At 41.6% G+C, this 14,498-nt stretch overlaps 1 protein-coding gene across 1 annotated transcript in view; it reads right to left on the minus strand.

Annotated features, from left to right (window-relative positions):
* LOC124803268 (cell wall protein IFF6-like) overlaps positions 1–11,501 on the minus strand; it is a 156,172-nt gene extending 144,671 nt beyond the window's left edge. The window contains exon 1 of the mRNA XM_047264451.1: positions 11,467–11,501. Within this exon, the coding sequence (XP_047120407.1) occupies positions 11,467–11,501 (35 nt within the window). The remainder of the gene's footprint in view (positions 1–11,466) is intronic.
* Positions 11,502–14,498: the final 2,997 nt, after the last annotated feature.

Genomic DNA, 14,498 nt, shown 5'->3' on the forward strand with positions numbered 1-14,498 from the left:
AAACGAAAGTTTCATCATTATGTGCCACTGCAAAAATCTTATCGGTCTGCAAATTTAAATACCTGGGGCCATACATACCGAGGGACGGAGAACTGGAAAGAGAGATACAACACCGAATAAATTGTGGTTGGAAGATTTGGAAGAAAATGAGTGGAGTGTTGTGTGACAAGAAGGTTAGCATTGGGTTGAAAGGGAAAGTGCACAAGTCGGTGGTAAGGCCGGCCATGATATACGGGGCAGACTCATGGCCAAACATAGTAGCCCAGGAAAGGAAGATGGAGGTGGTCAAAGTGAGGATGCTGAGGTGTATGTGTGGGGTAACAAAGACGGACAGGATTAGAAATGAATTTGCTAGATGAGCCGTGAAACTGGGACCCATGGGGAAAAAGATACAAGAGAGCGGACTAATGTGATACGGACACTTAAAGTGAAAAGGGGAAGAGTATATCGGAAACATAGTTAAAGATATAAAGATTGAAGGAGCGAGAAGGAGAGGAAGACCGAAGGTGAGATGGAAGGATAAGATATCCGGGGCCTAAGGGAGAAAGGATGGAAGAGGGAAGAGGCAATGGATAGAGAACCAAGGAGGAGAAGGATCCAGAAGAGCAACGACGACCCTACGTGACGTGGGACAAGGCGACGATAAAGAAGAAGAAGAAAGAAATAAGTATCTTAACGTAAATGGGCTCGTCCACGTATGACACATGAATCGCCGTAAGACGGCTGGGGTTTCAGTTGCACGTTGTACCATCTGTACCGGTCAAAGTGCATGACTGAACAAGTTCGGCAGTAAACAGCTGTGGCCTCAATAGCTATGTAAGCCTGTCCACCACGATAAGGTAATACCGAGAAATATCGGGTTTTCATCGCACTGGGTCTAAAAGTGGGATAAAAATTTAACTGAAATTGGTTCTTAATTATCCTAGGACAAAAACACTGCCTAACAAGCAAACGGATTAATATCACTTGATCTGGCTGATAATTCTATCAATTCCGAAATGCCTCTGCAATAGCCGCTTCACTGACTGCAAAGAGCACAAAGAGCGCCATCTTGCATAAAAATTATCCTATCCGCATATGTACGCTCATGAAGGGTTGTAATAACTTTGGTCTGCTGAAGACTGTCATTGCGTATATCAGTGACGGCATAGGTAACAGTACCCGCAGCACTCATCAAAATAATAGGCTCTGCAATAAACGATGCTGTCATCTCGCATTATACAGTCATATAACGCAGCGCTACCGTATGATGAGTGTGCGTATTTTCCGTTGCGGTTCCGCACACTGTCATTTCCTGTGAGAGTGAAGTGATCTTCGCCTGTCGACAGTATGTTCCATGGCCGTTCGTTGCCAACTTCTATATGGACATTTAAATATTTGTGCGTAACATTGCAGAGCGATATGAAGTGGGACAAGTATGTAACGGCAGTTGTGGGGAAGGCGGATAGTCGTCTTCGTTTCATTGGTAAAATTTTGGGAAGATGTGGTTCATCTATAAAGGAGACCGCTTATAAAACACTGATACGACCTATTCTTGAGTACTGCTCGAGAGTTTGGGATCCCTATCAGGTCGGATTGAGGGAGGACATAGAAGCAATTCAGAGGCTGGCTACTAGATTTGTTACTGGTAGGTTTCATCATCACGCGAGTGCTACGGAAATGCTTTCAGGAACTCGGGTGGGAGTCTCTAGAGGAAAGGAGGCGTCCTTTCCGTGAATAGCTACTGAGGAAATTTAGAGAACCAGCATTTGAGGCTGACTGCAGTACAATTTCACTGCCGCCAACTTATATTTCGCGGAAAGTCCACAAAGATAAGAGAGATTAGGGCTCGTACAGAGGCATATAGGCAGTCATTTTTCCCTCGTTCTGTTTGGGAGTGGAACAGGGAGAGAAGATGCTAGTTGTGGTACGAGGTACCATCCGCCACGCACCGTATGGTGGATTGCGGAGTATGGATGTAGATGTAGATGTAGAACAAAATATCACAGATCGAAAATTTGGTTTTTTGACAGGTCATCATTAAGCAGCTCTTGAATAAGCGTCCATTTGTGTATCAGTGCAGGATGTTTCGTGCTATTTTATGCACCGAGCTCGCAGGAATATCCAACGTTCGTACTGTTCTGACGTGCACTGTACATTTGAACAGCATCGCTCGACTGTTCCTGCAATGCTGTGGCCATATCTTCGACAGACGACGGATGAACTGCTCTTCTCCCTATGCCAGATTACACTTCAAGAGAAGCAGACTTTTCGAATATTATAATCCGTTTCTCCGTTTCCTTAACAGACATCGGACTAACGCCATGTTTCAAAAAATGGTTCAAATGGCGCTGAGCACTATGGGACTTAACATCTGTGGTCATCAGTCCCCTAGAACTTAGAACTACTTAAACCTAACTAACCTAAGGACATCACACACATCCATGCCCGAGGCAGGATTCGAACCTGCGACCGTAGCAGTCCCGCGGTTCCGGACTGAGCGCCTACAACCGCTAGACCACCGAGGCCGGCGCCATGTTTCATACCACTGATTTTCCGAAACTTCTTGGCTGCTGACTCACAATCACCGATGCTTTTTTTAAAATTTTCCTTAATTTTTCTGTTCCGTGACGTTTACCCGTGTTTCAATAATATGCTGTTCAAATTTTACGTTCTTATGAGCAGCGGTTCTCTTTCAACCGCGTTTGAAAAGTGGAAATTTAATTATAAAAACCAGTACGTTAAAAAATTTTCAGAACTTTGACTGGAAGGTCATTTTGCACCTAGTAACAGTATCTTAACTTCACATTAGGTGGTCTTTAAAACTATAGTTAGGTTCTTTTAATGTATTTGTTACGATGTTGGGGCCAAGTAAGTGGGAAGTGGGTGTTCCCGGAATATATTAACTGCACGCATAGGTGAGATGTTGAAATTACCTGCAGTCTGACTGAATTTTATCAATGTGAGAAGACCGAAGGAGCTATCTGTTTACTTGACAAAAACAACAGCCTATATCGCATAAATATTTCTTTAATTATGACAACCGATTTCGACAGACTTCAGGTCCTTACCAAATTGGCAACCGCCGATGATGTTAACCTACTATCAAGGGTTTAGCCTGACCGTGAATATACCCAATGACATAGACTCGGAGTATAATTTCGTAATCGCAAAGTAGGTGAAACACTAACAACAGCAAAGCAAAGGGGTTTTGAATTGACGTTCTGTTAACACGAAAGTAAACTGTAACTATATATTTATGCGGTCGCAAGCCTAATTAGGCAATGCCGTATCAAGTTTTATGGCAAAGCAGAAATAACTTCACCTAAGAAATCTAACCTCACATGATACCCTAATTAACCTCTTCCGACGCAGTTACTGTCCATATTATACATCAGCTTGCCATGGCAAACAACAGATAACCCTGCAGAACATAGAATGGCCAACAAATGCGACGGTTCACATTGTCTCACAATAACACTTTCTTTCCGCAGAACTATTTTCATTATCATGAACAAATCCAAAAGGGTATACGAAGCTACTAACGAAGTCTGAATGACAATAGCATGAACTACTATTATTTTCATGAGCTGTCACATAAAAGATCTTGATTAGGAACAGTACGTATTACTATAAGATATAGAAATTTACACATGAAGTGACTCTATGCAAATGGGTAGTACAAATATTACTTATAAGAAAAGTTTTGATGCAGAATCCATGATTGTACTGATTGCCACACTTGCTCAGAAGAAGCCTTTGCTTTCAATTACCATACAAGTTAACTAGCTTATGGGATCCCTTAAACTGGTATGGTTCGAAGAACAATAATCAGTTGTAAATAGTAACAAACGAAATTTGAAAATGGCCGATACCATTAGTAACAACTTTAAGTGTAATATATAATGCAAAATTAGTTCAACAGTTGCCAAGAGGACCTAGCAACTAGTTTATCATTCAACTCAGAGTCAAACTGACATTGTAAAACACCCCACAACTTGAAAAGTTAGTACATATACAATGAAACAAACAGCTACAAGTTTACAAACCTGTCAGAAGTGAAATAATATTGCTGTATTTTTATACCTTTTACTTACAGGCATCTATAAGCACTTTATATTTTTGTCATTGATTGTTTTAATAGCAGCTTCTTATTTAACGAAAAGCTTTCTTTATGAAATTATGTGGAGTAAATAATTTGCTACTGAACAGAAAACTAATCAAACTCCATACTCAAGGAAGTTAATAAAAAGAACAAAATTGTCAGTTAAAGAAAAACAGGATACTCGGAATTAGTATACCTGGAAAGTAGCCTGTCTAGGAATCTGATTGAGGACAATCATGGGTGTGCACACGGATGCTGGAAGTTCCACAGAAAGTTACTATTCAGTGTATAATACCTGGTCGATTGGATGGACATATTCAGATAACAGTTCTACTGATGGTGGTGGCGCTTGTGGCAAATTTCAGTGGCAGTAAAATCGGCGGTAAAGCAACCATGTTCTTTATGTTAGCCAACTCTTCTTAGCGTCGTAAATTTAACCAAACAGGACCAATAATGATACCATGTTCGATAGGCCACTACGCATTCCATCCGAGGCTAATTTACATGCTCGCAAGCTCTTCTTATCTCGATTTATACATCCAAATTAACCACAGTATCTGGCCAAAACTGTTGTTGACCTCAGTCGCCACAAAGGTATCAAGCACCTTGGGCGTCAAGCCCACCTTTTCCAGACCCCGCCAATCTACTTCCGTAGCGGCGGGTCTTTACTACAGATTTTACATGTATCTTCCCTGACGAGTAAAATATGCAGAGTTTTTACAAGTTATTACAGTCACAGAATTTTACATACAAAACCCGAGGTGTTGTTGTTGTTGTGGTCTTCAGTCCTGAGACTGGTTTGATGCTGCTCTCCATGTTACTCTATCCTCTGCAAGCTTCTTCATCTCCCAGTACTTACTGCAACCTACATCCTTCTGAATCTGTTAAGTGAATTCATCTCTTGGTCTTCCTCTACGATCTTTTCTCTCCACGGTCCCCTCCGCTGCTAAATTTGCGATCCCTTGATGCCTCAGAACATGTCCTACCAACCAGTCCCTTCACCTTGTCAAGTTGAGCCACAAACTCCTCTTCTCCCCAATTCTACTCAATATCTCCTCATTAGTTATGTGATCCACCCATCTAATCTTCAGCATTATTCTGTAGCATCACATTTCGAAAGCATCTATTCTCTTCCTGTCCAAACTATTTCTCATCCATGTTTCACTTCCATACATGACTACACTCCATAAAAATATTTTCAGAAACGACTTCCTGACACTTAAATCTATACTCGATGTTAACAAATTTCTCTTCTTCAGAAACGCTTTCCTTGCCATTGCTAGTCTACATTTTATATCCTCTCTACTTCGACCATCATCAGTTATATTGCTTCCCAAATAGAAAAACTCCTTTACTACGTTAAGTGTCTCATTTCCTAATCTAGTTCCTTCACCATCACCCGACTTAATTCGACTACATTCCATTATCCTCGTTTTGCTTTTGTTGATGTTCATCTTATATCCTCCTTTCAAAACACTGTCCATTCCGTTCAACTGCTCTTCCAGTCCTTTGCTGTCTCTGACAGAATTACAATGTCATCGGCGAACCTCAAAGTTTTATTTCTTCTCCATGGATTTTAATTCCTACTCCGAATATTTCTTTTGTTTCCTTTACTGCTTGCTCAATATACAGATTGAATAACATCGGGGAGAGGCTACAACCCTGTCTCACTCCCTTCCCAACCACTGCTTCCCTTTCATGCCCCTCGACCCTTTGTAACTGCCATCTGGTTTCTGTACAAATTGTAAATAGCCCTTCGCTCCCTGTATTTTACCCCTGCTACCTTTAGAATTTGAAAGAGAATATTCCAGTCAACATTGTCAAAAGCTCTCTCCAAGTCTAGAAATGCTAGAAACGTAGGTTTGCCTTTCCTTAATCTTTCTTCTAAGATAAGTTGTAGGGTCAGTATTGCCTCACGTGTTCCAATACTTCTACGGAATCCAAACTTTCCCCGAGGTCGGCTTCTACCAGTTTTTCCATTCGTCTGTAAAGAATTCGCGTTAGTATTTTGCAGCTGTGACTTATTAATCTGATAGTTCGGCAATTTTCACATCTGTCAACACCTGCTTTCTTTGGGATTGGAATTATTATATACTTCTTGAAGTCTGCGGATATTTCGCCCGTCTCATACATCTTGCTCACCAGATGGTAGAGTTTGGTCAGGAATGGCTCTCCCAAGGCCGTCAGTAGTTCTAATGGAATGTTGTCTACTCCCGGGGCCTTGTTTCGACTCAGGTCTTTCAGTGCTCTGTCAAACCAGATGTACATTTACAATATAATTTTTCTTAAAATGCCAAAATAATTGTTACATATCTACACAACCAAAGATCTTGACTAAGAAGATACACTAGTGTATGTCAGCAGAGAATTTAGACGGAATATACATAAATCTATCCATTATTGGCGTTAAAAGGTCTTTAAAAATCTCTTTCTTATGAAACGTGTTAAAACCGGTTGTCTTGAAGAAATATTTATGCTATCAAGGCTGTTGAATGTTCTTTCCTGCAGTCTCTTTCGCGTTACGTTCCATAACGAAGTTGTAGGTAAGTGTGGTCACTGAACACAGGTTGTCATACATACGTCTGATGGTAGAAATAAATCGGAGCTTCTTCGATACAGAATGTAATGGAACGCCGCTGCCGTGGTAAATCATGTTCGCTCCTAAAAAAATAAAAAAAATAAATAAATAAATAAAAAATTAAAAAAATTTAAACCGTCGTTTGCAGCATGTACAGTTTCGGAGAAGCATCACAATAGGCCAACTTCAAGGTAGTACGGTAGAAACAGATTACGAGCAGCACTCTACGTGTTCGTGTTAGCCGGTTACTCCTGACAAGTTTACGTATCGCTGTTCTGTCGTTACGACAGAATAGATGGCTGATGTGCCGATACTGCGCAGACGCGCGGCCGCCCCAAGCGACATTGGGTAATGGCTCGTGATAATTCCAGTCGCCAGCTCCCAAGTAATTTGTGAAATATGTACCGCCGATCGAAGAGGCGGCCAAGCGTCACATTGGGCAGCACCCTCCGAGACTGCGTGAGGCACGATCCCCGTAGGGCCTCTGCTCCAGGCGATGCCTCCACAGATCACTGCCAAATGGTGCGAAGAATGGGGTGCTAGTCATACGTACCACCAAATACGGCAGTAAATATCTATTTCGACACGCAGATGAGAGAAATACTTGCTACCACAATAGTCTTACTATGGTGCTTGCTCAAGTAACATAACTTTGAACGGAGCACCAGAAAGTTTGTCAATTGACATTATGGTTTGGAAGTATCATTCTTAACGGATTTTCCAGCTATGCAAAAATAAAACGAAACATGTTAAGCTGACAGCTTATAATGCAGGGTGTACTTAAGGTCTTGGAACACTGTCAATTATTTATTGCACAAGAACTAAACACTGTACGGATGTCATACGTATTACATTTTGAAGAGAAACTCCGAAAGTTTCTTTACAAACATTCGATATGCGAACCGTGAGTGACTCTTCAGACATCAATACGGCAATAGAATTCTTGCCACACCTATATTTGTTCATGAAAAAAATCTGAAACACTTCATTGGCAGTAAATCATGCAGCCAATAGATTTTCCCATCATCGTACATCGCCCTCATGATGTCCTTAATTTTCGCCTAACGCAACGAGAAAAATCAACTGCCGGCCGCGGTGGCCGTGCGGTTCTAGGCACTTCAGTCCGGAACCGCGTGACTGCTACGGTCCCAGGTTCGAATCCTGCCTCGGGCATGGATGTGTGTAATATCTTTAGGTTAGTTAGGTTTAAATAGTTCTGAGTTCTAAGGGACTGATGACGTAAGATGTTGAGTCCCATACTGCTCAGAGCCATTTGAGCCAAAAATCAACTGGCCAATATATTTCATCATTTTCAAGACACCTTGTCGATCCCTGATTAACCCATGGAACACGTAATAAGGTAAAAGCTTTATTTGCGACTAGAGCTTGCTCAGTTTCATTATTTATCTCTTTTTATAGCTGTTGATTATTTTTCACCGTCTATTTTTCACACTCTACTGCTCTACTAGACAAAATATTAATAGACTAAGTGGGCACTTCCTCAAGTGCTATTTACCACAGCATACAGGTTTTCACTTCGCTGCCCAGGTCTTTTCCAACTTGTCTCCGAAATTTGGTCTTAAGCAGGCAAACCTTCTCAGAATTTTTGTCTATATCCGCCCTTACAGCTTCTACTTTCGAATCAGTCAGACCTTATACATCAGATTTAGTTTTCCTCCCCTCAGCCTTTACTGTTTCTGACACGTTTGTCTCTCTGTTTCTGACACATTTGTCTCCACTGATCCTACGTGTGTTTTTATTGAAATTATCTCTATCAACATTACCACTTTTGGATTCAGGGCTAATTGGCCCACTGACATTACCTGAACGACGTGCTCTAGGTGACTCCTTGATCATTGGAAATTCCATTATTGGCGATAACGCTGGGGGTTCACACATATTAAGGCATTACTTATTTTATCGGTCATGCTGGTTCCTTCTCTTGTACCGCTGCTTCCCGAAGGGTTTATGCTGTTGAAGTCGCCGCCACTGACGCTAAGCCGTCATCGAGGCCTCTTCTGCTGCAAACTCGAACTCAGCACTCCTCTGTCTGCCGTATTTCTGCTTCCCTGAAATTCCGCGGCGAACTTTCACACACTTAGTGTTTGTTATCGATTCGCATGCACGCAAGTGCTGTAAACTCTTATGCTCAGGGCCCTCAAGCAATCTGCCTATCATGCAACCTGTATCACACATTATAGTGAAGTGTTAGAAAGAAATGGCTAATTCTAATGCGATTACTCATATCCCAGACTAGCGTCCCAATTGCAAGGGTACCTATCGTTTACTGTTGCGGAGTAGTTTCTCTCCCAGACAGCATCCCTTACGAGCAAACCAGTCGCATCTTTAACTGTGGTTACTCTTACTTTAGGTATTCGAGCCATGCACAGCTTTGTTTAAAAATAATAGCTCAGTGTAGTAGTAAGGTCGAACCGTGCTCGTCTGCTTTTACGCTCCCCTGCTAACTCGCTGAAATTATAATCTGTAACTCTGATCCTACAGTCAAATAGTCTATGTGGTGACTTACCATCCCGAATTAATGAAATACACAACTAAATAAAATAAAAGATAAATGAATAATTTAATCAGAAGGGTTCTATTCTAATGTCTGTAGTTGATGTAGACAACAGATATTTTATATATATATACTAAGATGGTATCTGTTCTTTCGGACATGTCCGAAAGAACAGATACCATCTTAGTATATATATAGTTAAGGCTCGCCGGCCAATTGACCATCTTCTTCTTCTGTGCGGATGCACAAAAAAAGTGCCCGAACTCTTACGGGAATCGGCAACGCCCCGCGAGTAATGAGTATAACGGGCGGGGGCATTACGAATGTAGTGTGGGACAATACGATGAGAATGTGGGTTTCGCGGGAGGCGTGCCAGAGATAAGTCCCTGCAGTCGCAACATCCTCTGTGTCCTGGGTGGCTCAGATGGATAGAACGTCTGCCATGTAAGCAGAAGATCCCAGGTTCGAGTCCCGGTCGGGGCACACATTTTCATCTGTCCCCGTTGACGTATGTCAACGGCTGTAAGCAGCTAAGGGTTGTCTTTTCATTGTAAGATATTTTATGTTGAATAATGTTTATTCACGAAAGGACGCCTCAAATACAGGGGTTGTGGTTCTACGATATTCACATAAAATGCAGACAGAAAATTTGCAGTAATGTTGCATTAGGAGAGTTGGCAGCAAAATCCCAAAACTAAATAGTTATCTAAAGCTCACGTGAACTAATTTTATTTTATGATCACAGTACATTAAGGAATCAAGAGCTCAAAACAGTTCAGAGTTCAAAATGATGACTCACAAATTTGCACATTCGATACCATGAACAGTAGCTCATACTCTGTCTATACTCAGTTTCCAACACAAGCGGAATATGATAGGATCCTAATCACATTCTGATGTATCGAATTCTAAAGTACCTTAAAGAAGAATGATATCGGTCATTCACCACGACTGAATCACGCAAATTACCGCTCGAAGGTCTGCCTTCTTCAAGAACGCGACGTAAAGTATCTCGAGTCACTCCCTTCATCTCTTCCCTAGAAAAGTCGCTGTCTCCACTTGACTCCCGTAGTGTTGCGCTACTATCTGATTTTCCATTGGCTGAAGGCCATCCCCACCAAAAATACATCATCTGTGAGCTCTACAACATGATTTGATTGAAGCTGACCACTTCTCGGGATAAATTGATCTGTTACAACAATAATTAAAGTTCATTTACTGTGTCATAAACATTCTGTTACACTCGTATTATTTAGAATAAATAAAAGTAATAGTTGGTTCATAAATAAATGAGCTAGTACTCTTGTGGATGTGCACTCATGTTAAATGACTACAGATCATCGATAAGTACTGTTTAGCCAATTATATGTGCCTAATTGACTGAAGCGGCTTTGGCACTATTTACAATAGTGGTGTCAGCTAACACAAGCCAATGACCGCTTTTAAATTAGCACAATTTTTTAATAGCACTTGATCAACATTTAAATAAAGTTACTGGCAAAACAGTAAACTTTTCGTAGCGTAACTATGTAACTATAACAATATGACATTTTGTTACTATGTTAATTTACTGTATAACTGTGGCAGATACGATGTTCTCGCAAACATTGGCATAATGAAACCGATATAAGAGACGTCGTCAATCAATAAATAACAGAAGATACAGATACGTGGCGTTTAGGGATGATAGTTTTAGTGCACTGCTATCATCCGAGATAATACTTGTTGAAACTGCATGAAGTAATTAGAAGTTGGTAATTCTGAGGTCCATTGTGTAAATGTTAATTCGCTGTAAAATATCAGTTTCTGTAGTTTTAAAGATACTAAAATATTATTCTGTTATCGGATGTGCCTCATTTATCTGAGATTGCAGATGTGTCCAATTTGGTTTTAATATGTTACAGTTGTTTATTGTCTAAGTTTAGAGACCTGTAACTTAGCCATCTTTATGATTGTCTGGCACTCCCCCATTTCCTGGAGCATTGTGGGTCGTCCTGAGCAATTTTCCATCGTCAAAACTCCCAGTATCGGAATTTAGCCACATTCGGTCCTTTGCTGATGCCCTTGCATGTCGGCCGGTGTGGCCGAACGGTTTTAGGCGCTTCAGTCAGGAACAGCTTAAGCGCTACGCTCGCAGGTTCGAATCCTGCCTCGGGAATGGGTGTGGGATGTCCTTAGGTTAGTTAGGTTTAAGTAGTTCTAAGTTCTAGGAGACTGATGACCTCAGATGTTAAGCGCCATAGTGCTCAGAGCAATTTGAACCATTTTTTGCCCTTGCACCTTGCTCACCTCGCTCGCCCAGCTGGAAGCCGGAACTGCCGCATCGCGCCCTGGATCCTGCGCCTGCTAGCGTTCACCCATACAACAAATACACCTTATCTCGTTTTCTGGGCGGTCGATTAGCTAGTCTACGTTCGCGTAACGCTACAAGCTCAATATCTAACTGGCGCTGAATTACCCAGAATTCCACGAACCCGGGCTTTCAGTCCAAGTATGTTAAGTCCACATCGTTAATCTTCTACACTATGTGATCAACAGTACCCGAGCACCTGGCTGAAAATGACATACAATTTCGTGGCGCCCTCCATCGGTAATGCTGTAATTCAGTATGGTGCTGGCCCACTCTTAGCCTTGAGGACAGCTTCCACTCTCGCAGGCATACGTTCAATCAGGTGCTGGAAGGTTTCTTAGGAAATGGCAGCCCATTCTGCTCGGAGGAGAGTTACCGATATCGGTCGGTGAGGCCAGGCACGAAGTCGGCGTTCCGAAACATCCCAAAGGTGTTCTATAGGATTCAGGTCAGAAATCTGTGCAGGCCAGTCCATTACAGGGATGTTATTGTCGTGTAACCACTCCGCCACAGGCCGTGCATTATGAAGAGGTGTCGATAGTGTTGAAAGATGCAATCGCCATACCAGAAATGCTCTTCAAAAGTGGGAAGCAAGAATATGGTTAAAACATCAATGTATGCATGTGCTGTGATAGTGCCACGAAAAACAGGACCACACCATGACACCACTGCCTCCGAATTTTACTATTGGTACTATACACGCTGGCAGGTGACGTTCACCGGACACTCGCCATACGCACACCCTGCCATCGGATCTCCACATTGTGTACCGTGATGCGTCACTACACAGAACGCTCCTTACACCAAGCGAGGCGTCATTTGGCATTTACCGTCGTGATTCGTGGTTTACGTGCAGCCGCTCGACTATGAAATCCAAGTTTTCTCACCTCCCGCCTATCTGTCGTAGTACTTGCAGCGGATCCTGGTGCAGTTGGGAATTACTGCATGATGGTCTGGATAGATGTCTGCTTATTAGACGTTACGACCCTCTTCAACTGTCGGCAGTCTCTGTCAGTCAACAGACGAGGTAGGCCTGTACGCGTTTGTGCTGTGTCCGTTCACGTGGTACTAGCGATGTTTAGGAGTGTGAAAATCTCACCTACTGGCATATGACAGAAGTAACACCAAATCACCTGACCACGTTCGAAGTCCGTGGGTCCTACAGAGCGCCCCATTCTGCTCTCTCACGATGTCTAACGTTTACTGAGGTCACTGATATAAAGTACCTGGCATTAGGTGACAGCACAATCCACCTAATATTAAAAACGTATGTTTTGGGGTGTCCGGATACTTTTGATCACAAAGTATATGTCCACCTACATCGTTATCACAGAGATTACTCATGAGTCGTTTCGTGTATATTTCAATGGAATTTAGCACACAGCGCTGCCAGTTCTATACCCATAGGTTACCATTTTGCGACCAGGTCCAGGTGACTCACCGTACTGATCTGCCCTACTTCCTCTGTTCCGTAAGTTGTGTGCTTTTACAACGGCGCATGAGAAAGTTTTGATTGTAACTTCTCTGCCGTTGTGCCATATACAATCAGAATTATTTTTTTCATTCTCTGCTTAACCTTTGTTAAATACTCTTTTCATATTACCAAGTATTTTTCTAGAGAATTGGTCTCATTACTAGAATAATGAAGGGAAAACTTTAGTTGCTAGAATATTTTATTGGGAAGCCTCTGTTATTCTCATCAGAGATTAATATACATGGGAATGAAACCAGTGCCTGATAGAGGGCGAAATGTTCATCCAGATGTATTGGTTGTAATATTACGGGCCACGATCATAGTAAGTATACGATGTGCATCACGACACGTCATTACCATAATAGAGTGGTATAATATGTAACTGAAGTATTTCCATGTTGAACAACTACAACCCAGATCGTATTTGCTTGGCAATCTGGGGACCAATACACTTTCCAAGATTCCATAATTGACCAAAGTAATAGGTTATCTTTTTCCAGTCCTCTCATTTTCGTAACAATGAATGCATTCCGTTGAGGACATCCCAAAATATTGGTCTCCTGTGCTATGATACGTTTTTTGATACTTCGCCCCCCCCCCCCTCCCCCGTGCAATTAACTGCGAAAATGAAACAAACATGCAGCCAGTACCCAAGTATTTACAAAAGAAACACCTTACATATGCTTCTTCAGTTTGTTCATACCGAATTTCTCTCGATTTTTTCTTTTCTCAGTTTCAACGAGTGAGGTCATATTGCTGCTCGAATGCACACAAAAACATCGAAGTACTAACGACCTTGGTTTGAAACATTAAAGTTGTTCTTAGTTCACTGTGTGTTTTAGTTAAATCAACATACTGTTTTATTTATAGTGAACAGCGGCCGTTTTCCTGCAGCAACATAGTCTCTAGTGCTTTCACGTATTACATTGTTCTATATCTACATAAATGGACAGAACTAAAGCACTGCAACATTGCTAATCGATAAAGAAACTACAGACTGTCTGCAGCTCGCTTTCTGCTGTAAATAGCTGGCAACCTATAGGTGTGTGGAATAATGAATGAACCCGTATCTCCCTCGCTCTTTCACAGATCGGCAATAATACATTACAACATTTCTGTTAGAATTTGAATCTGTACGTGACGCAGCAAATGTAAAATAAAAGATAATAGAGCTCAATAATAAGCAGTAGCCTTACATCTCCCAGCTTGTATACGCCATTCATTGATTACTAATATAATGGAATATCTGAATGTAAAATACAGGTCAAACGGAATTTTTTCAATATCCCCGTTTAATCCTAGAAGATTATTAGATCGTGTTTGATGGAGAAAAAAATAAATGAATTGCAGTTGTGGTCGCGATAATAAATGGTAGCACAAAATGAAATGTGGAGAATCGGTTATTGAACTAGATCTGTTCCTAAATATGAAATTGCTGATAATAGATTTGTAAGTACTGTTGAGTGCATCGGCACGGTGTTCCATACCTTCCGTGTG

The sequence above is a fragment of the Schistocerca piceifrons genome, chromosome 6 (genome assembly GCF_021461385.2).
Source record: "Schistocerca piceifrons isolate TAMUIC-IGC-003096 chromosome 6, iqSchPice1.1, whole genome shotgun sequence".
In the NCBI taxonomy this organism is placed as follows: Eukaryota; Metazoa; Arthropoda; class Insecta; order Orthoptera; family Acrididae; genus Schistocerca; species Schistocerca piceifrons.